Source organism: Barbus barbus (genome assembly GCF_936440315.1).
Source record: "Barbus barbus genome assembly, chromosome: 50".
In the NCBI taxonomy this organism is placed as follows: Eukaryota; Metazoa; Chordata; class Actinopteri; order Cypriniformes; family Cyprinidae; genus Barbus; species Barbus barbus.
The window spans coordinates 1882177-1905474 of record NC_136728.1 but is presented as its reverse complement, the minus strand read 5'-3'; the positions used below and the strand labels follow the sequence as shown (position 1 = coordinate 1905474).

General features: G+C 39.9%; 1 protein-coding gene across 1 annotated transcript; it reads right to left on the bottom strand.

The window, feature by feature from the left end:
* Positions 1-203: 203 nt before the first annotated feature.
* On the bottom strand, positions 204-23008 carry LOC306867956 (filamin-C-like; the record flags this gene model as incomplete). The annotated part of the gene is made up of 47 exons (XM_079413914.1): positions 204-736; positions 829-1041; positions 1265-1483; positions 1596-1772; positions 1893-2025; positions 2759-2874; positions 2972-3109; positions 3216-3485; positions 3579-3815; positions 3951-4073; positions 4175-4327; positions 4989-5192; positions 5275-5436; positions 5543-5716; positions 5856-5984; positions 6738-6878; positions 6971-7070; positions 7286-7530; positions 7683-7706; positions 7801-7990; positions 8075-8231; positions 8331-8454; positions 8573-8740; positions 8894-9054; positions 9181-9343; positions 10175-10351; positions 10436-11033; positions 14134-14396; positions 14487-14604; positions 14712-14881; positions 14957-15047; positions 15127-15287; positions 15365-15488; positions 15617-15760; positions 15976-16089; positions 16185-16378; positions 16460-16596; positions 16702-16828; positions 16936-17073; positions 17941-18141; positions 18224-18386; positions 18486-18563; positions 18671-18789; positions 19032-19182; positions 19731-19828; positions 20897-21145; positions 22636-23008. 47 exons carry the CDS (start codon positions 23006-23008, stop codon positions 549-551), a joined length of 8097 nt encoding a protein of 2698 aa, XP_079270040.1. The 3' UTR covers positions 204-548.
* Between the last annotated feature and the right edge of the window lie 290 nt (positions 23009-23298).

The following is a 23298-nucleotide window of genomic DNA, read 5'->3' as shown; positions in this document are numbered from 1 at the left end:
TGACAAATACATTAAATATTTGTTGCTTTGTGAACAGAAAAAATCAACACACTGAATTTTATTCTTTATTTACGTTTTCAAATGCATATTAAATAATTGGTTAAGATAACAAAATTGCATTCTATAAAGCGTATAAAAGCACCGGATACATCTATACACCGTTGAAAGCATCAGAACACAAAATCACATTGCTATGATTTCCCCTGACCAACAAAAGTGCCCGTCACATTTTTTGGTGATTATACAAAAGAGGCGTTCATTGACATTTAACTGTTCCTTTATTCTTTTTTATTAATTAAAACTCTTCTCTCTTTTAATGATAAATGGTACATTGTGGCATTCAAAACAGTATTAAAATGCATTTGCGTCAAACAGGTTAACATTAAATAAAAGGCAGCACCTTCTAAGATCAGCCTCTGTCGTAAAGCCTTCCTCAGCGAGAAAGTTAATATATATATTGGGTTTTTTTTCATCTAAATTTAGCAACTGTTGTTCAATCCATTAGTTTTGTTTTTTTCTTGATTAGGAAATCTAGAGGTATAAGCTGTTTAGGGAGCACTCACATGGAAAGGACTTCCTGGTATAGTTTCATCCCCCCATTTGACAATAACAACATAGTTTCCTTTCTCCTTCACTGAGTAGGTTACATTGTAAAGCTTGTTTCCCATGTGTTTAACAGCCACATCTTCACATGGAGTTCTGGGACCATGCACGCCAACCATTAGCATGTTTGTTCCTGAAAGGAAATAAAAAAGCAAAATAAATATCCTGTATAACTATTTTGTTGGTGCTAAAACCATTATCGGCTTTATTTTTGTTTTATTTTACCTGCTTTACTACAGTCAACAGAAAAGGTGTTCTTCTGACCCACGAAGGCTTTGGAGAGGCCGGCACCTTGACATACAACCTTACTGGCATCTGAAGTTGACTTGGAGCTGGACAGAGTGCTGAAAGCTCCTGCCATCTTTGAGGTTTTGGTAACCGTCTCCACAATGACTGATGAAGTTTCATGTAGACTGTGGCCTCCAGACAGACGCATACCTACAGCAAAAGACAGACGTGTTAAAATCCACGGCCTCTTGCAATTAAACTAATATTATATACCTGAAAAAAATACACTGGAAGTCTGATGATTTAGTTAAGGCAAAATTGTTCCTGGTTTAGTTTACAGGATTTGGGGTATATTATTGATTGCCAACAAAAAAGTCAAGGGATATTCCTTTACATTTAAGAAGGAAGTTTAATCAACTGGTGTTCGTCTTACCTGTAACCTTTGCTTTGAAGGGACTGCCAACAATATGCTGTGGCCCACCATATCTGATGCATATAAGGTAGTTTCCTGGTGCCATAGGCGTATAAGAGACTTTGTAACCTTCTAGGCACTCGGTACAGTCCATTTTGACCTTTGAGGGACCGTCAATGGTAACAGATAAGGCACCTGAACCAGCCTTGCATGTGCTTACGACAAACTCAGAGGGGACCCCTACAGAAAGGTAAGAACACAACATTACATTTGGATCAGCTAGTAGTGTAGTACTGACTGAGCAAGAAAACGTTATACTAAAGCAAATTTATACTAAATCCTGGACCAGTACCTGTGCGTCCACCCTCAAGTCCTGGACCGAAGGCAGTCACCATTCCCGGATCTCCCACGCTTTCTGTTTCTCCAACACGTACTTTGAATGGGCTTCCTGGTATATGGCTTCCATTGAACTTCACATCAATGCAATGAACACCATTCTCACGTGGAATGAAGCGAATTGCATTCTTGTCTATGAAAAGGAGGGAATCATGATGTTAGAACAATTAAGTGTTGCCTATTCAATGAAAGTTAAGTTGAGTGCATGACAGCAGTGTACTTAAAACAAAAAATCTACAGGTTTACAACTTACCGCTATCCAGTTCAGTCACATAACACTCCTCTACTACACCAGAGGGGGCGTGAACTTTTGCATCTATGACACCTCTCGCCCCATTCCTCTGAACCGCAAATGAGGCTTCCTGGTTAATCTTCAAATCCTTCTCCTGCACGTGATAAGAGGAATGAAAGTTTGATTTCCCACTCAAATGCACAGCAATACATTCATGCACAGAGAGAGAGACAGACAGAGAGGTAGATAAATAGATAGAACACTTAATCCCTGCTCAACAAAGTAATAGCATGGCCCTGGATATACATGGAGTCCAATTACAGCTCATGGACAAAGATAACTCAGCCATGACTCAAAGAGCAAAAAGAGTTGTGGCAAGCTTGTATTGTACTGTTGCAGTAGTTACTACCATCATTTGTTATATGTGACTCTGGACTCTCACAAAACCAGTCATAAGGTTCAATTTATTGAAATTAATAATAAGCTTTCCATTGATGTATGGTTTGTTAGAATAGGACAATATTTGTCTGAGATACAACTATTTGAAAATCTGGAATCTGAGGGTGCAAAAAAATCAAAATATTGAGAAAATCACCTTTAAAGTTTTCCTAATTAAGTTCTTAGAAAAGCATATTACTAATCAAAAATTAAGTTTTGATGGTAGGAAATGTAAAAAATATCTTCATGGAACATGATCTTAATATCCTAATGATTTTTGGCATAAAAGAAAAATCTATAATTTTGACCCATACAATGTATTGTTGGCTATTGCTACAAATATACCCCAGCGACATGACTGCTTTGTGCTCCAGGGACACATTCGATCTAAGCATTCCTGTTTGTTCTCTAAGGTATAGAGCGGTTGTGCTTAGCTGTGGAGCTTATACCTGAAGACTTGTAACAGTAAGTCGACGTGCATCATCAGACAATGTAGCAACAGGAACAACGAAGGGGCTATCTGGGATATGCTCGTTATTGAACTTGATGGAAACTTCATAGTCACCTGAGAGAAGAAATGGAGAATGGGAGCGCAATGATTTCAACTGGATTTGCAAAATAAGTATAATTCAAATCATAGCAAGTTCTGTTGTAAGCCTCACCTGGCTCCTGCACAATGTAAATAACACCACAGGATCCATCTTTTCTGTCTTCAAAGGAGATTTCAGCCTTACTTGGACCCTCAACAGCAATGGACAGACCACCTGCTCCAGCCTCTCTAGTCCAAATGCTGAATTCAGCTGTCACAGAGTAATGAAAAGAGAGATGCAGACGATGAGAGGAAAATCTATGACAGTATTTATCCTTACAAAAAATCAGAAGAAAACAAAACTGTTTAAAACATACCAGGAACTTTTGCGACAGCTCTCTCTAGGCCTGTGCCTCCAGCCCGGACCTTGTGAGAGCCTCCTTCCCCTAGGGGCCCAACAGTGAACTGGAAGGGGCTTCCAGGGACATGCTCACCCCTGTATTTGACGTTGACTGTGTGAGAACCCATTTCAGAAGGTACGAAGCGGACTCTGTAGGTACTGTTCCCGCTATCAACAACCTCTGCATCGGCTACATTTCCACCAGGGCTGGTCACCTGAGCTGTCATTGCCTGAATGCCTGTGTCAGCTGGAAATGGGAAAAACCAATGAAGGTAAGCAATAAAACAAAAGCTAGGGGTGTTTTAGGGAGGGAGGGAGCTTAATAATGGTTTATCCTTACCCTCTTGCCTTACTGCACCAAAGCTACCCAGTCGTTCTCTTCCCAGGAAGGACTCAAAAACATCTCTGAAAGGGTCACTGCCAAGCTGTGTACTCTCTTCTACGTGTACCTCCCGCTTAGTCTCACCTCCGTGGGTCTTGCTGATTTCTGTGCGTTCTGTACGTGTGTAAGTGTGGCTACTGCGTGTGAAGGTACGAGTTAAGCGCTCCTGTGCTGACAACATCTGAAACCAGTTTCCTGTGTAGAAATGCATCGGAGAAATTTTAAGTTGTTGAAACTTTAGTTGTTTAAAAAGTGTTAACTCTGTCACTGTTTATTGTATTCCATTTAAATCCATTCCATATAAAAATCATATATAACGCTTGTTTTTACCTGGGATTTTGAGGTTTAGGTCACATGCACTGCCTACTGAGGCAACAGAGGCAGCTTGCCTTTTTCTTGTTATACTCTCCTTCATCCTTCCTTCTCCTGTTACCTTCACTGTAAAAGGGCTTCCTACGAAGTGGGATGAACAAACAAATTGTTATAAATCTCTACTATTGTCAACTGCCGGTCTACATGAGTATATAATTGTAAAGAAACACTGGGAAAGTAACCTGGTATGTGTTTGTCTGTAAACTTGATGTTGATGATGTAGTTGCCTGGTTCAGTGGGGCAATATGTCACTTTACATGTTCCATCTTCCATATCCTCACAATTGATATCCACTTTACTTGGACCCTCAATTGACAATCCAAGTCCTCCATATCCTTTAAAACCAAGATGGTGTGAAAATCATTTAAATTAGGGGTATTGCATTAGGTTTAAATTTGAAATCAGTGTTGGGGGGTAATGCATTACAAGCGATGCGAGTTACATAATCAGATTACTTTTTTTAAGTAACTAGTAAAGTAACGTATTCTTTTTTTAATTTACATGAAAATATCTTTAAGTATTTAATCCCATTTTATTAACCAATGTCTTTGCTGCTGACCTTCAATGATCAAGTTCAACCATACTATTATGGCATACTTTAGATAAACAGTGTTGAACTTTATTCTTTTGCATCCTATTCTTAATGCAATCCAGAAGAGCAGCACAGCTGAAAGGCTTGTTTGGCTGCACCCTCTACTGTACAGATGTGAATTTACATTTTCTGCTGCTGAGATTTATTCTTTCACTTTTGGTGTGAAAGGACTTTTACATTTGCCAAAATATAACTTTGTTTTACATTAAAAATAAACAAGCAACCCCAGCCCAGATGAGGAAAAAGTTACTTAACACATTACTTTTCATGAAAAGTAACGCAATTAGTTACTTTTTAGCAAGTAACGCAATATTGTAATGCATTACTTTTAAAAGTAACGTCCCCAACACAGTTTGAAATCATGCGTAAACAACTGTAAGTGCAAAAGAACTGCAACAACATACCAGCATTTCTAGTGTCCACAAAGAATTCGGCCACTTCAAAGGTATGTGCTTCAACGAGACCTTTACCAAAAGCCTTGACCCTGCTGGCCTCCCCGATTTCAGATGGCCCTACCATAATCTTAAAAGGGCTGTTGTTCACGTGTGTCCCACTCTTCCTCACACTGACCTCATGCTCCCCCACTTCCTTTGGGGTGAACGAGAGACCTGGTGAGGCAAGGAGAGCAGAGATTATTTAATGCAAATGCAGTATATGCAGAAAGTATTTTATAGCCTTTTATGTGCTTACCAATGTGCTGGTTGGGCAATCTCTTCAGCAGGCATGGTTCATCCTTTCCTGATGGAGCTTTAATACTAGCTGTTAGATAGCTCAGGTCTGTTTCTGTGATCTTCAGTGAGACATCTGCTGCCGTGCCAATGTTCATCTGAGACCTTCGGAGTGAATCGTCACCTACATGGACATGACACATTAACAGAGAGGATGGTAAGTCACCATACGCAAGAGTTTGGCTATTTTTGCCAGGTCAGATTTTTAAAAACTCAAGTGCTTGTCATACCAGTGATCTTTGCTGTGAAGGGGCTGCCAGGAATATGACTGTTATCAAATTTGACGATGATGTTGTAATCGCCAGGTACAGTGGGCAAGTAGGACACAGTGCAGGTGCCATCTTTATTGTCCTTACAACTGATTTCTGCTTTAGATGGACCCTCTACAGCAAGGGACAATCCACCTGTGAAGGGCAAACAAAATGAAGTAATTGTTACGTTTTTTGTTTGTTTGTTTTTTTTTTTTGGGGGGGGGGGGTGTTTTGTTTTGTTTGTATTAATATATTTACATTTAATTTGATGCAAAACAAAACCTTTATGTACCTTGTCCAGCATTCCTGGTAACAACAGTAAAAGTGGCTGGTTTATTGACTGTCCCATGGCACAGACCAGGTCCATAGGCTGTGACCATTCCACTGTTCATTACATCTACATAGAACTGCAAAGGACTTCCTGTGAACATAATTGCATTCAAGTCATGATTCTGTAACAAGCCTTGTGCAATTTATCATTCCATGGATGTTAAATGAAAATTACAGTGGTATTAATATGTCAATTTGAACATTTAAGCTTCATAAAAGTATTTCATGTCATTAACAAGTGAAACTCTCTGCACGTATTGTGTGTTTGCAAATGCCAATATTATCAAATAAAAGTTCTGTCATGACAACTCTCCTAGGCATAGTCATGGTAATGTACATGGCAATGTTAATGTTTTTGGTCTTGGCGGAATAGATCTGCTACGCTGCTGCTGCTGCGACAGAGCAAGTACTGAGACTTGCTACTGCCAATACGTCCACAACATGCTGCTGTGAGCATGTAGGAAATGCTGCGGCTGCACATATAACATATATGAAATAACCCTCATATAGCATAAATGAATACCCCATAGCAGATCTATACAGGTGGAGCTGGGGAGGTGGAGGGATTCTGAAGCACGCTGCAACTGCTACAGCAAGCACTAGCCAAGTATTTGAATGTTGAGCAGTGAGCTCACTGGCTGCTGATACAAAAAGAACCAATCAGCTGCGGCATGTGATAATAATGTCACTATTGTCAGATTGAGTTTCACCTGTCGGACTGCACCATCTAGAGTTTCATGCCAGAACTTTGTATTTATATATTTTTTATATATTTTAACTTTGGATTGTGTGTCCAAAAACTTTTTTGGGCCATTTTGCAGATAATTCCAAAATGGAGTCCAACCTGGGATATGGTTGCCATCATACTTTATATCCATTTCATGCAGGCCTCTCTCTGTAGGCTGAAATTGCACGGTGAGTGTTCCATCTTTGTTGTCCCTGATGAAAGGACGAGCTGTCTTACCAGAAGGCATACGCACTTCCCCTGCAAACAAAACAAACATGGTGCACTTCAGAAAACAGTACATAAGAGTAGTGACATTTTCTGCTCTGAATGAATATGATTAAAGATGTTACCCCTGAGCTCTCCTTGCTGGACAGTGAATGGGATAACTAAGTTCAGCGGCTGAAACATGGGCTTTGTGTCATCTCTTGGTACAACAGGCTGATCTGTAGCCTGAGATAACATAAGAAAGACAATCAACAAACCACAATGTTTCAAACAGTGTGCTGTTGTCTTTCCACCACTTCAACACTGAATATTTTAACCATGTCATTTAAATCCCTTTCTGTTGTAATGTCCCTGGTATCAGTATCAGTAGCTCTATCTATCATGGCGTTATCATGACAGTGATACACAGTCTGATACACCTGTTCAGTAATATCACTCACCATGACTTGAAAAGGGCTTTTAGGAATGTGTTGCCCACCAAAGCGGATCGTGATGACATATTTTCCCGGCTCGGGTGCAGTATAATATATGTCGAAGGTGCCATCTGGATTTTCTGTAACATCCATATCCAGCTCCATGCCATTAGGGGTCAGAACCGTACATGTCACCTTCCCTTTTCCAGCAGCTTTGGCATCCACAGTGATGAATGTCTCTTCTGCGAACTTAATATTGGGCCCAAGGCTTTCTGCTCAAATAAAAACATTGTTAAAACCAAACAATTAAACCTTGGAAACGTATTACTTGGTGTAATGGTAGAACATTTATAATGGCAGAAAATATTCCACCATTATACAATAATTAATTAAACTATCTTAAATTAATTTCCTGATTTCTTACCAACACTATGTCCTCCAATAGACACTGAAAATAAAAAGCAAGCAAACATATTTTTAGTAAAACCAGAGTAGCCAAAAGAAATCACGAAACTTTGAAAGCACCAAAATGGAAAAAATACCTGTGAGCAGGCACTTGCTGGCATCACCAGTAGGAAAGGCTTGGACATTGTAAGGTGAGTTTGGGATGCTATCTCCACCGTACTTAATGGTTATGGTGTAGCGGCCAGTCATGTCTGGCACATAAGATACAGTGTAGGTTCCATCTCTATTATCTTGAATGCTAGCCTTTTTTGGCTTTCCCTCTGGATCCTAAATGCAACACAACGTTTAAATGTGCCGCTTTGGTAATATATGCCTTGTTTTGAGGTTTTTGTTATAAGAAGAGAGGCTTACAAGGATTTGAACTGTCAGAAGGCCTTTTCCTGCATCACGAGCATCAATGGTAAACTCCACCGGAAGACTGGCAGCCACTCCTTTAGTGTCCAGACCGGGTCCGCTAGCACGCACCTTACTGGCATCATGTGTGGGGGCTGAATTGACTTTGAATGGACTGTTAACAACCACAAAGTGAAAGAGACATGAAATGATTATGTTTGTATTACTGACATGCGGTGACTAAAATCTAAAATGCATGACTTTATGATCTTACCTGTTAGGTACTTCGTGGTTGGCGTATTTGACAGACACGGTGTGTGGACCCTCCTGTGCAGGGGTGTAGTTGACAGTATGTGTTCCATCCCGGTTGTTTTTAACAACTACAGGCTCCAGGGTTCCTGTAAGACGAACATGTTCACGATTTCGAAGGGAAAGCTCATTGTTCAGCGGTAAGTATTGAGCATAGGGTTTTCTACAGTAAATCTCCAGTACAATGGAGGGCTTTTTGTTATGTACCTTTTGGTCCGTACAACTGCACCAGTAGAGGAGCCACTCCTGCTTTGCTGCTGTCCACAGTGAAGGTTTGTGGAACATGTGCGGTAACTCTGTTAGCGAGTCCAGGACCTGAGCACTTCACCTTACTGACATCCACCACATCCTTGACCTGCACCCGGAATGGACTGCCTGAGAACAGCAGAAGAAGAACACAGCTCTCAACCCAAATACAATAAAGCAGTAGCAATAAAGCAGCTATAGAACTATACAGTTACTAACTATACAAGATAATCCAGTAATAGTTGAAGTATATATAGGTATTTAGATATTTAGATATTTTACCTGGAATAGGCTGGCCTCCATAATTGATATTAATATCATAGTCTCCAGCAGTGAAAGGCATGTATTCAACACTGCAACTACCGTCTTTGTTATCCTTACAGAACATTTTGGCTTCTGATGCTCCTTCGATGGTCAAGCCCAAACCACCGGTCCCAGCACCCCTTAAAATCATAAGCATGGATGTACGATGAGACATAAATAACTCAAATATCATCCATCTTTAAAGCAAATATGAGTTTCTCTTCAGGCACCAATGATTATATATGCATACAGTATAGACCCCATACCTTGTCTCCACTGTGAAGCAGTTGGGTTTGTTAACTAGCCCACCTTCTAGGCCTGGACCATAGGCTCGAACACGTGTTGGGTCACAACCTTCGACAACTGACACCTTAAAGGGGCTCTTAGGAACAGCAACGTCATCATAAAAGACCTCGATCATGTGCAAACCTACACAAAGCAAAGAATTACTTTAATTTGAAGAATTCTGGTTCATGTCAATCCTACTTCACAGGAAATAGCTGTGTTAAACATGTTTTTCTATAGTTATAGTATAGTTAATATTCAGAGTTTTATAGCATTTAGCTTTTGCTATCTGCTCTGTTTTAACTGTGAACTGCAGCTGTCGCTGGTATAAATACAAGCTGTATTTCTGTACAACTGTGTGGTGGGCCCTAGACAGGCACACAACTATTTAATGATCTCTTTTTACAATGCATTTCCTATTTATAAACTCTCCCTGCATCTGTCATATGCTCTCATTCAGTTCCCCTGCTAAGCACTGAAAGCTTCTAAAAACATGCCATGGTCTGTTTTTATATGTACCCAATCCCAGATTTATTATATATATACATGCATCTCTTTCTGATAGGATTCCTTCACCATCTACTACATATCTAATGTGAAAACCTACAACTTGCATTCACTTGTATTAATATATAAAATAATTGGTCACACTTTAGTTTGGGGACCAGGTCTCACTACTAATTTATGTGCTGCTCATTAATAGTTAGTAAGGCAATTGTTAAGTTTAGGTATCGGGTAAGTTTAAGGGATCTAAAATATGGTCAAGAGTAAAATAGTCATGTACAATATGGTGCAGAATAAGCCATTAATATGTGCTTTATAAGTAACTAATAAACAGTCAATATGCTGGTAATATGAATGATAATAAGCAACTAGTCAATAGTGAGAATTGGTCCCTAAACTGAAGTGTTGCCAAATAATTCAAACACTTTTTTGAAGGCCTTCACTCATTTGTTCAGTGTTTCTGTGACGTACCATCCTCAAAAGCAGTGTATTCCACTCTGTATGTGCTGTCGCCCTTGTCAGTGATATATGCATCTGTGTTTGCGCCTGATGGGTTGATAATGCGAATCTTAACATGATTTCCTCCTTTGGTCTTAGTCTGGGCCCGGGCATCCACAATGAAGTGTGTGGTCACCTCCTTAAGGACCCCTTGAGTGACAGAATAACAGGACAATAAGGTATAACTGATAAATGTAAAGACAGAAAGCTATCATTAAGGATTTTAAATACTACCTCTGGGTTCAACTCCTGGTCCGTACACTTTAATCCCACTTGTGTCCACAGATGGCTCCACCTGAACACGTATGGGGCTCTTGGGCACCTGCTGACCTCCATATTTAATGGTGATGGTGTGTATGCCATGAAAGAGAGGGGTGTAGGTGACAGAAAATGTTCCATCTTTGTTCTTTTGAATACAAACTTCAGCTTGAGCCCCTGAATCTGACATAATCTCAATGGTGAGTTCAGCCTCTCCGGCTCTACTGCAGTCCACTGTGAAAGTGGCCACCTCACCAGCTTTAGCCCGCTCCAGTCCGGGTCCACTCACTATAACTTTGCCAGCATCCAGAGCTGGCTTGACAACAGCTTTAAAAGGGGAGCCAGGGATATGAGCTTCCCCATATAGGATGTTGATGTTGTAGTCACCAGCCTCTGTGGGCAGGTAGACAACAGAGCAGGTTCCATCACCTTTGTCCTGGCACTCAATCTTAGCCTCACAGGGGCCTTCCAGTGTTAGACCCAGACCACCAGCACCAGCCCCTTTTGTGTCAATAGTGAACCGTGCAGGCTGACCCACAACACCACCCTTAAGTCCTGGTCCAAAGGCACGAACCTAGTAGGAAATCCAGTAACGTAAAATTATAGAGCTCATATAATATTGCAAAGAAACTAGAGATGCACCGATTGCAATTTTTTTGGACGAACTGATTTAAACTAATTTAGAAAGGGAACTGAAGAATTTTTTTTTTCCGATTTTCTTTCTAAGAACTAATTGACAGCATATACTAATAAAAATCTATACTTTTGTTCAATACAAAAATGTTTTCACATAATAAAAGAAATGATTAAACAGTACAATTCCCAAAATCTGGACTAAGTTACAGATGTTCTCTCACTTAAACAACTCTACTTAAAAGGTAGAAATAAAACCTCCAGTAGGTGGCGCCAAAATACTGTTTTAATGAGTCATTCATTCAACCAATTCCTTCAAACGGCTGATTAATTCAGAAATTAGGCAAATGACTATCTTTATGAATGGGTTACTGAATCATTGACTAGATTTGTTCAAAATTGTGGATTCATTCATTAACGAAACATTCTGCTGTGGCTTTGATTGGAACTATTTTCATAATCTGTGCGCACACTTTCACAATCCATGCCCACGGGTTTGTAAACTGTACTCACGGTAGAGTTCCCACGTAGGCCACATATTAACAAATCTTTACATTGTTTTATTGTGTATTATTAAGTGGAATACATCAAATGGTCTTAACTGCTTACTGTAGCGGGTACAAGGTGGAATACAACGATTTAATAAGAATGATGTGCGTCAAAATCTTTATTTGTGAGAATCTTTTTTATTATTGTCTTAAAAAACATTGTTATGACTGAATTTTGACTAATTGCTTTGTTCCTCTTTTATAAATCCTTTTGGATTAAAGCTTCTTCTAGACGCATATGTAGCCTAAATGTAATAATAACAATAGCCTAGTAATAACAATAAAATAATAATAATAATAATATTATTATATTAATTTATAACTATAAATGAGTGCACTTAAGATATGAATGCTTTAATTTTTTTAAATAACCTTTTACAGATTTGGAAATGTGTTTGTGTAACATTCATGCTTAACATGAATTTATTATACTAAGCTTTTTCCTCCAGACTTAGATGCATGCAACAAGCTTCACTGGTTAATGCTGTTTTTAAATAACTAGGCCTATTATCACATTGCATTCAGCCAGGATGCAATTTAATAAAAAATATAGCATGTACATTATTTGTTTTGTATTGTGTTTTAACTTCTCCTCTCGAAACTCTATTGTTTTTTTCAGAAAATTCAGGAAATTCTCCATTTTGAAAAATAAAGTTTACAAAGCCATTTGCACCGCGCTTTTCCATCACTTAGCCTAATATTTTATTTTGGTGCATTTTTAGCGTTTATTTTACATTTATCACTAAAAGGATAAAACACAGGTGACAGTGTTTTATCCTGGTGATTAATGTAAAAATAAACTATGAAAAATAAAGTTTAAACACAATGCAATGCATCCTGCACCTAAACAGGTGGCCTGAACCTGCCGGCAAAGACTGGCTGTGTATTGGCAAGAATCTGGCGATACGATACGATACACGATACAGGGGTTGCGATACGATATATTGCGATACTGTAAGCAAGGCGATATATTGGGATATTTCTTATTTTAGGAATAGGATATATATATTTTTAGGAAAGCTGTCATTAAGGACACACCACCATATGCAAACCTTAGCATATGGTTTTAAATAAATAAAAATAGTTTAACCAGAACACACTGCAGAACACACTGGGATCTGCATTTGCAATAATCAGTCCCTGTAACATTCAACATTACTGAACCACTTTTTGTGCAGGACGAGTAAAGGGGGAAATATTCAAGTGCTTGCACGATTCTTCAGTTAAATGTATGTATAAAATGTATTTTATAAAAAGATAAAAATATATATTTATAGACTGTACTTTAAAGTTTCACAGTTTAAGTTTATAATTAAATGTCATAACATTTGATCTGAACCAAAAATGACATCTGCTTAATACCAATGAAAAATAAAGTGCTTGCAGGATTCCTAAAGAAAACAAAACAATTGTAAAACAATCAAATAAATACAGATGTTAAACATTCTCTGAACTTTTCAACTTGGATTTCTCAGGTTTTTCAGTTTGTATTTATGTTCCGCGTGGAATCGCCGAGACCGCGACGCGCCGCCCGCCGCGCAAAGGCTCTTCAACACGGGACGCGGCAAGCAGCAGAACCGAGGTTGCGCTCGCGCCTCGGTCCCGGGGCGGACATTACCACAAAAGCCCAAATGGCGCCACACTTCAGCTTTGTACACCGAAACGAGTACTGGATCAATTCTTTCATCCTCCATTACTGCCAGCGAAATATATTAACGCTAACATTAGTGGAGTGCCCTGATGCTAGTATTTCCTGTCACTGTTTAAGTTCAGAGATGAAGACTGATGTCTAGTGGTCGGGATATGAACTCAGAACGAAACAACTGCCATGAATCTTGTATGATTTCTTTCTTCTTTTTTTTAAATATCGATATTCTGTTTTGGAGAATCGATACAGTATCGCCAAACAAAATATCGCGATACTCGCGTGTATCGATATTTTCTTACACCCCTACTGGGGGTGGGGCCACAAATCCGTGAGTTTACAAACCCGTGGGAATGGATTGTGAAAGCGTGCGCACTGATTATGAATTTGTGGGTACGGACTGAAAAACCAAAGGTACGGTTTACAAAATCTGAAAGCATGGATTGGAAATTTGTGGGTATGGTTTATTAATCCGTGGGCACAATCTGTTAAACCAAGGGAACAGTTTAAGAATTTGTGAGTACGGTTTATAAACTGAAGGAACGAATTGCAAAACCATTGCCACAGATTGTTTTTTTGTTGTTGTTGATTGACGTCCTGGGCTCCATAATAACTTTCTGTGTTGCTCATTAGTTTTGATTTCTGCACGAGTCTCTCTCTCATTCAGGCTGCGCAAGCCTCAACTGCAAAACATGTTTACACGTGGATGTGAGCGTAAGTGCGATGTCAAAACGGACCGTCCTGTCACCGGTCCGATCATGCGGAAAATTGGCTAATTCCAGTCCCCTGGTGGTCAATCTGTGCATCTCTAAAAGAAACCTATTATTTCCAATAAGCTCTTATCTTACCTTTGAGGGATCAGCAGGCATGAGTCCCTCTACAGCGAAGGGACTTTCTGGAACGGGGTTCCCATCATAGCTGATGTCCACCTTGTAATGACCCTCTTCGGGTGGGATGTATTTCACACAGGTGGCCTCTTTGGTCTTGTCTGATTCCAATTTACAAGGTATTGTTCTACCAGAGGGTGAGGTTATGGTCACATTTACCTTACCCTGTCCACCTGCCCCTTTCGTGCTAACAATAAACTCCTGGTCCTTTCCAACTTCCACTTCTGCAACACAAATAGCAGTTTAGTAAGCATTGGAGCAGTATGCATTTATGGTTGATAGCTGAGGTTTAACTGTTGAGTTAAAGTGCTTACTTTCATTAAGGCCTTGAACTTTGACTTTGCCAAGATCGAGTGGAGGGGCAACTGTGATCATGAAAGGGCTTTTAGGAATGGGATCTCCGCCATGTGTGACCATGATAGCCATCTCGCCCTATTTTGCAGAAGATTAGGCATTTGGTAAGATGTAACATTTCCCATCGTAATAACATTCGCGTTCAAAGTAAAACCAAAATGGAATAGATGTTAGTGACCCCTGACCTGATGGAGAGCAGTGTACTTCACAGTGTAGGAGTAGTCGTGATTATCAATGATCTCAAAATCTTTAACAGCGTTTCCTTTGGCAGAAGTTTTGAACTGCACCTCTGGTTTAGCCTTTCCTGCTCCCTTCGTGAAGATGGTGAAATGGGTTGGAATATCGACTTGAACACCTGTAATACAGGGCTTTGTCAATTAAAACTCATTTCTCTGGGTCTTAAGGTGTTAATGTTGTAGCTTACACCCACCTGTCTTGTTCAGTCCAGGACCTTCAGCACTGACTTTGCCAGCATCATGAGAAGGATCCACCTTGACTTTGAATGGGCTAGTGGGGATTTCCTGTGTTAAGCAGAGAAGAGTTTGAGATGTTCACTTAGCCTTAGTGTACAATTGGTTTTTGGCAAGAAGGCTGCTTTACCTGATCTGCAAAGAGCACCATGATGGTGTAACGGCCAGGGCCAGGGGGCATGTATTTGACAGTGAAGGTGTCATTATCATTTTTAATGATGTCAAAATCGATATCTGCCTCTGCTGGACCCATCACTCCTGGGGCACATTTGATCCCAATGCTGATATCACCTAAGATATAGTCAGAATGGTTAGCAACATTTACACTGTGTCATATAAAGAGAAAAAAATAAGCTTGTTTTGCAAACCTTGGCCAGCTTCACTGCAGTCAACAGTGAAGTAGGTGGGCTCATTCGCCTTCAGGCCAGTTTTCTCAACTCCAGGCCCAAAGACCTTCACTTTGTCAGGGTGACAGCCTTCACCAACAAGAACCTTTAAAAGACAGAGTTTTAAGCAATAATGAGCAAACAACAAGTTTAAATCTCAAACAATGACTCATCTAATGGTGTTGCTCCATCACAGCATAATACAAACTAAAATACTACACTGGGAATACTCACTCTAAAGGGACTCTTGGGTACATTGACCTCCCCCCAGGTAATTATGATGGTGTGCTTCACTGGTTTGGTAGGAACATACGTACAAACAAAAGTGCCATCTCCCTTATCAGTAATCTGAATGTCAATCACACAGCCTTCAGCATCCTAGAAGAAAAGCCCAGTAGGTCACCATTTAGCCAGTTTGCAGACACAAAATGATTCCTTTTCAATGATTCATTGGTTTGATTGGTACATGTTATGAGTCTTTGTCCTCTGTTATCTTGTAACACTGATTCTACTTACAGGACTGATGTTTAGCCTTAGTTTAGCCTGCCATCATTTCCAAAGGAAAACATTGAGACTATTACACATGGACACACCTGAGCATAGATCTTCAGACTGCCTTTGCCAGCTTGTCGAGCGTCAACAGTGAATTGTGTTGATTTGTTGACAATAACTCCCGTAGGCTCCAAGCCTGGCCCGAATGCTTTGACCTGCACATGAGATCCTTCAGATCAATAACACTGACAGCAAAAATTAAGAAAATAAGAGGTGACTGTCATTGAGCAGTTTTTCACATGTTATTCACCTTCTCAGGGAAGACATCATTAGCTGCTGGAAGTATATGGGCCATGAAGGGGCTGTCTTTGATATCTTCATCATCACAGATGACATGAACCGCATAATCTCCGGGTTCAGTGGGCCAGTAACGCACATCACAGGAACCGTCACCTTTATCATCACACTCTATCTTTGCTTGAGAGGGGCCCTCAACAGAAAACCCTTTAAAGAAAGTGATGTCATGTAAAAATTTGTTGTATGCATACAAGAAAGTTATGTTCTTCCTCATCTAGAATTACCTACCTAGAGATCCTACTTCTGTACCAATAGCCTCAACAACAAAGTCAGCTGACTTGCCAACCATTCCAGTCTTCAAGCCAGGACCCCAAGCCCGCACCTTCTGAGGTCCAGCTTCCTTGCTGACCTCCACTATAAATGGGCTAAAATAAACACAATACATAAATATAGTGCTGGAAACTTTGACGTAAAAATTTGAGTGTATTTGTATTGTAATGGATATACTAGGTTATCATATTAGCTCCCACCTTTGAGGAATAGGTTGGCCTCCCCATGTGATGTTTACATTATATTTTCCAGGCTTAACGGGACAATAATCACACTTGTACACTCCATCACCAACATCTCGTACTTTCACAGGCACCTCTACTCCTCCTGAAAACATTCACATTCAACATTTTCTAAACACAGGCATATTAAATGATGAGCAAACAAACTAAGAATTACACCCTTGAAAAGCAGCAAATTTAAAAATGACTCACCAGGCCCTTTCACTGAGACCTTCAGTTCTCCAGTTCCTGCTCCTTTGGTAAAGACAGTGAAATCTGCCACCTCCTTTACCCGAACACCCTTAGGCTGCAGTCCCCGGCCAGTGGCACGACAAGCATTTGCATTGCTGGCTGATGGGGAAAATACAAAGCAAACAGATTATAAAATGTCCAAAACGTCTCCAAATGCACAGACCGAAGCAGTGTTAGTAAGAGCAAGCGAGGTGCTGTGCTTCTGATGAGTTGCTTTGATGACGAACTGGAACACTGCAATGCTGCTTTGTTCAGTTGTCACAGATCCTCATACAAAGCAAGTCAAATATGATAAATGGAAATATGCAGTACACAGAACATCCATAAAATACAATATCAGCTTTTATAATGCCAGATTATTGGTCATTGATGACTGGAAAGGTCATCTTATAAACAGCCAAACCGACAATGTTACATTCAAGCCCAAAATACTCTGCTCTATTACAAGCTGTATAAAAATATATTAAAAAGCAGTTTTTTTACATGGCATTCAAATATCCTGCACTTCACGACTTCAGAATTTAGTGTAGTGTTGTATAAGTTCATGTAGTCAGTCTTTGCTGCTCTGCAATCCTCCAATACAAACACACTAACATTTATCTTATTCCTACTATGCCTCAAAGTGGGTGTTTTGACGCATGGCAGGAATCAAGCTGCTGCGACCAAGCAAGAAGCTAAGCTTAGATACTGTTGCCAGCAGAGGAATAAACAAAGAGATTTGGACCCAAGTCGAGCGGCAGCGCACCTTTCTTTGTAAGAGCGAGTACCTGCTTCGGAGCCCCAGACGAAGGTTTAGGGTGTGCTACAAAATAAACAATTGTTTTTTGGGTTGTGGGGAGATTTTTTGTCTGTTTTTGATTGTTGCCCATGTACTGTTCCAATATGACGGACACATTTAAAGATATTTGAGGAATATCTTAATAAGACAGCAAGATATGTAAGAAAGGAAAGTTAACAGATGCTCACCCTCAGAGACTTGCACTTTAAAGGGGCTGTTGAGTATTGGCTGCCCAGCAAAGCTCACATGGATGGTGTGCAGCCCTTCTTGCAGAGGTTTGTAGGTGCAACGGAAGATGTTATCACCCTTGTTTTCCAGAAGAACTTCCACAGTGTTGTTTTTATTCTGAGGGTCAACAATGACCACACTAACATCTCCTGCCCCAGCACCTGAAAATGGTGAGACAGGATCTTGAGTTCACCTTCATATAGAAAAGGCTCGTCTAAGACAAGACAAGTGCGTTCTGCTCACCTGCAGTGCAGATGTCAAAATAAGTAGGCTTATGGGCCACATTGCCCACTGGCTCCAGACCTGGACCTCGAGCCTGAACTTTTTTGGGATCACCCAGAGCCTTTGCCACGTTCACCATGAAGGGGCTCTTATCAATGTCCTGACCAGCAAAGAGTACTTTCACCTGTGATATATAAGAATAAATAAACAACCATGCCACTGGAAGCAAACCGGATTACTTGCTAAAATGGACACTGAACCATGTTCTTGTACTAATGCTTACCTTGTGGGGCCCCTCAACTTTGGGCAGATAGGTGACAGAGAATGATCTTTGCTTGTCATTGTTGGGGACAACTTTAGCCTAACAAAATTAAAATATGAATTCTAGTTTAAAATGTGATTGATGGTTTGTTTCACATTGATGCGATAATTACAGAGCATTAGAAATGAACATCTGTCTTGTCTCACCTCCTCAGTGTGACCCTCTGGGTCCTCTACATACACGATCACTTCACCAAGTCCTGCCTCCAGTGTTTCCACAGTGAAAACAGCTGGCTTCAAAACCATGTTCCCCTGAGGCTCAATACCTGTTTTCGTGAAAAAAAAAAAATCAATACAGATAAAACTGTCACACACAAGCTTGCAAGACTGCATGCAAACAAAGTATCCAAAGTGCAAAAATAAAGGCTAAATAACTGATATTTTAAAATTTAATAAACTTAATCATTTTTATGTTTAGCGCAAAAATGCTCTATGAGCTTGTGTTGACAGAGCACTTTTTGTGTTTCAAGACAACTGCACTTGGTTTATGAGCCTGTAGTTTGCTCACCTGGTCCATAGGCCTTGGCCTTTTTGGGGTGCAGCTGCCTTGGCTTGACAGGAGCTCCAGGCTTTAGTTTAGCTTTGGGAAACTGAGAGAGGTACGTCATCACTGAATGCTCATCCACATCTGGATCCACGATTTCCTCTGGAGCTATCACCTATAGATCAAAGATTTATTATAGTATTGCATGTATAGTGGTCCTTATTCAGTAATCATTGCTTTTAAGTTGCATATGTATTTGCTCAGAAAACCACTACATTAAATTTCCACTGGAGAAGTAACTAGTGAACTAGTCGTAAGGCCCATTTATGATGAGAATCATAAACATTGCATTTTCTTTTCACAATCACGTCTGTTCTACCATCACAAGGTAGTGGCAATCTCTTCAGATAGCCTACTATATTTATCTACAGAGTGCTGAGGTTTGAGAGCAGCCTTCAACAAGTCAAGGACAGGATTTACAAGGACCCAGACCCCTCCCACATCCCCTCAACAGTCAGCAGGGAATTCAGCACCAAGAATTTATGACACATACCCTACACCATGCGTGGCATCTCACACTTATCCCTTGAGGATAATGGAGCAGGCAGCACTGTGTGTCAAATTGCTGGAACCTCTAACATTTTACACAACCCCATGCCTTCCTTGTAGCTGAAGTAGAGTAAAAATTGTATTGGCTGAACATGTGGAGTTTATGTTGTTCACCTGAGGCACGCCGAGCCAGTCATCGGCCTGTTGCATGGCCTCACGAGCATTTGCAACGGGCTTGTTGGGGTCCCATGCTTGCCAGTCAGGGCACAGACCTACACAAAGAGTTAAAATTATATGAGTGTATAATTGAAGTTCTTCTAAAGATTTAGGCCTCAGAAAATACATAAAAAATTGAAATCAAATATGACATCCGGCCTCCCATAAACCTGGTCGGTTGTTTAGAAATTGTTTGTAAAATATGTCTAAAGAGACTTATGATGTTACCTAAATATATAATGATAACAGTTATGCTGTGATTTGTCAAAAGCCAGCAGCACCCTGTATGGTCATGACTGTCTCGCAGGGACTGTTTCATTTCAGCTACACCGAAGTAAACATTTTAGTTCATTACCCCTCTCCTCACTAGCAAAGAGCAAAGAGTTGCTCAGAAAACAGGTCATGTTATTTTAAAACTGGTTTAGATGCACTAAATATATGAAGCTCTCATTCTCTGTTGTATTGTATAATGTATCCATTCTTATAATACAGGTTTTACTTTTACTATTTTATTTTACTATTTGTTCTTGCTAATGGCAAAAATGGGCTGAGCTCTCTAAAAGGAAAGAGAAGAAGAGGTTATAAATATCCTCACATTATCACTATTACTCCTCACAGCATTACTACTCAATTTATTACATAACTTACTGTATATACTTTACTGATTTTATATAGGCACTGGCACTGTAAATTATATTTATTAAATTAATAATATTGTGTTCTCGCCATAAGTTCTTGACATAAGTTCAGAAAATTAAACACAAATGAACAATGAAATATGGTCTAAAAATGCTGGGTAAAATACAACCCAGCGATGGGTAAAATATAGACAAACCCAGCGATTGAGTTGTTTTCAGCCAACAGTTGGGTTAAATGTTTAACCCAACCTTCTGGGAAGTAAACCAACCGCTAGTTGAAAACAACCCAATTGCTGGGTTTGTCCATATTTTACCCAGCGCTGGGTTGTATTTAACCCAGCATTATAGTGAATCTAAACTACCTTATTAGTAAGAACCCAAAATCTTGGTACAGCCTTAAAAAAAAAATTGTTGCATTTCCTCACCCAATCATAACTGCCCAAAATCAAACCATACAAACTTGGTTATGTCAGAATGTGAACTTACCAGGGGCACAGTTGTCCACGAGGGCACCGAGGGCCTTGCCATCCCTCCAGTCCTTGTTAAAGTTGTTAATAGGCAGCTCCGGTACCTTGTTCTGAATCCAGCCCAGCAGCCTTTGTTTGGGAGTGAGTTTCTTAACCTCTTCATCGTCCTCATCATCCCACATGGGCATGGAGATGGAGTAATGGAGAATGAGTGTCCAGATGAGACCCAGAATCAGCTTCAGGTTCCCATCTACAATGGCTTTGCTGTCTGCACAGATCCAAGACAATCAAAAGGAAACCGAGTGAGCGAATGGACTAACAGCTGGCATTATCATGGTACTTTTACAGTACACCATTATATTCAATGACAACCACATTCAAACAACATTGTACTTCAAAGAATATAAAAGTGCACAAAATAGTTATTTGAATGAATAGTAGTCCTGTCTCAGTTTACTTTAGTGTCTCTGATATCCAGACGCAGGTTGTTAGGAGTCAGGTCTCCCCTAAACACATTCACACCACTGGTTTACAGCGAGTGGTTTTCTGTACAAGCAGCTCTAAACATTAATCACAATGAGGTAACTTCATTGCAATTTACTCAGCATTCATTAATACTCTATTATCATATGCCTGGACAGATCTGATACAACCTTTCACCTTTACTCAGCAAACGAGCTGTAGCCCCTCATAACTATTTTCCATCTCACTGACACATGGAGGTCCAATGTGAGCTACATGCTGCTGATATACTGCTCCCAGACTCTGACAGCTCATCTTTAAGAGCGTGAGGTAAAGTAGTGAGCTTTTGACCGCTGATAAGGTTTATGAGCAGGCTTGTGTGTTTGTGACAGGTTTAGCAGTCATGCTTACAGTGCAGATACAAAACACATTAGTGTGTGATAACTTCACGTCTATTAATAAGCTATTAATAAACAATGAGTTATGAATAAATCAGAAGTCATAAGATAACAATCAGAAGTCATTTATAAGATGTTTTAATGTTAAATAGATTGGTTACTGAAGTACTTTCAAACGTAAAAAGGGGAAAGTTGTTATATTAAGGAGCTTTTATACCTAAAAAAACAAACTTGAACTCACTTAAAAACGACTTGCACTTCTGGTCTGGTATAGCCTAAAATAATGCTGTTTTATTTGGTCATAATTAGTGAATAAAATTAGCTAATATAAAGGTTTCAGATTTTTAGTCTACATTTATTATTATCATTATCATTATTATTATTATTAATATGTGACCCTGGAGCACAAAACCAGTCTTAAATCGCTGGGGTATATTTGTAGCAATAGCCAACAATACATTGTATGGGTCAAAATTATCCATTTGTCTTTTATGCCAAAAATCATTAGGATATTAAAGATCATGTTCCATGAATATATTTTGGAAATTTCTAACCGTAAATATATCCAAACTTAATTTTTGATTAGTAATATGCATTACTAAGAACTTCATTTGGACAACTTTAAAGGTGATTTTCTCAATATTTAGATTTTTTTACACCCTCGGATTCCAGATTTTCAGGTGTATCTCAGCCAAATATTGTCCTATCATAACTAACCATAAATCAATTATTCAGCTTTCAGATGATGTATAAATCTCAATTTAAAAAAACTGACACTTAAGGCTTGTTTTGTGGTCCAGGGTCACATATTATTATATGAGTTATTATTATCATCAGGTTTTTAGAGTCAAAACAAAAAAAAAGCATCAGGCTTATTCCTGTTTAATGCGGATCTTACCTATTGAGACTAGTTTGATTCGCTCCCGGTCCAGAAACTCCAGCGCCACCGACACGTTCTCCAGCTTCATTTGTCTGAAGTTTGGTCTGACATTATGCTTTCTGTACATTTTCTTCTGGCTGAGGACCTCCAGGAGCGAGATGAGCTTGAGGCCATCGCCCAGGTCTCTCTGGAGGTCAGTGAGGCCCTTATTGACGCATTTGAGATGTTCATTGCACCATCTGGTGAAGGTGTTCTGCTGGATCTTCTTCCACGGCGCGTCCTCGGCCAGCTCTTTCTCTGTCGCTGGCATCTCCTCCTCTTCCTCGTCCCCGAAGTCTGTGTCCTGGTAGTACTGTGGCGGCAGATCCTCTAAATGTGTGTAATTGCTCATGATGAACTCTTGCTTTTATACTTGTGATGCTGGAAACTCGCAGCTCGTGGCTTTCGCGGGAGAGTGCCAGAGGCGCGTTCGCTGTAAAGCAGATCAAAACCTGAAAAAAACAGACAGGCTTTCACGGAAACTTGTGAAAAGTGATCTTCTGTCGGGACGATGATGGATTATCCGATTCACGGTTTACACGGCGGCCGGTCCCCGTTTTTTAATTCTCAGCTCCCTGACGAATGTAGTCGCGACTTCTTAATGGACACTTTGAGTTTGAAGAAGATGACTTTTTGAAAAAT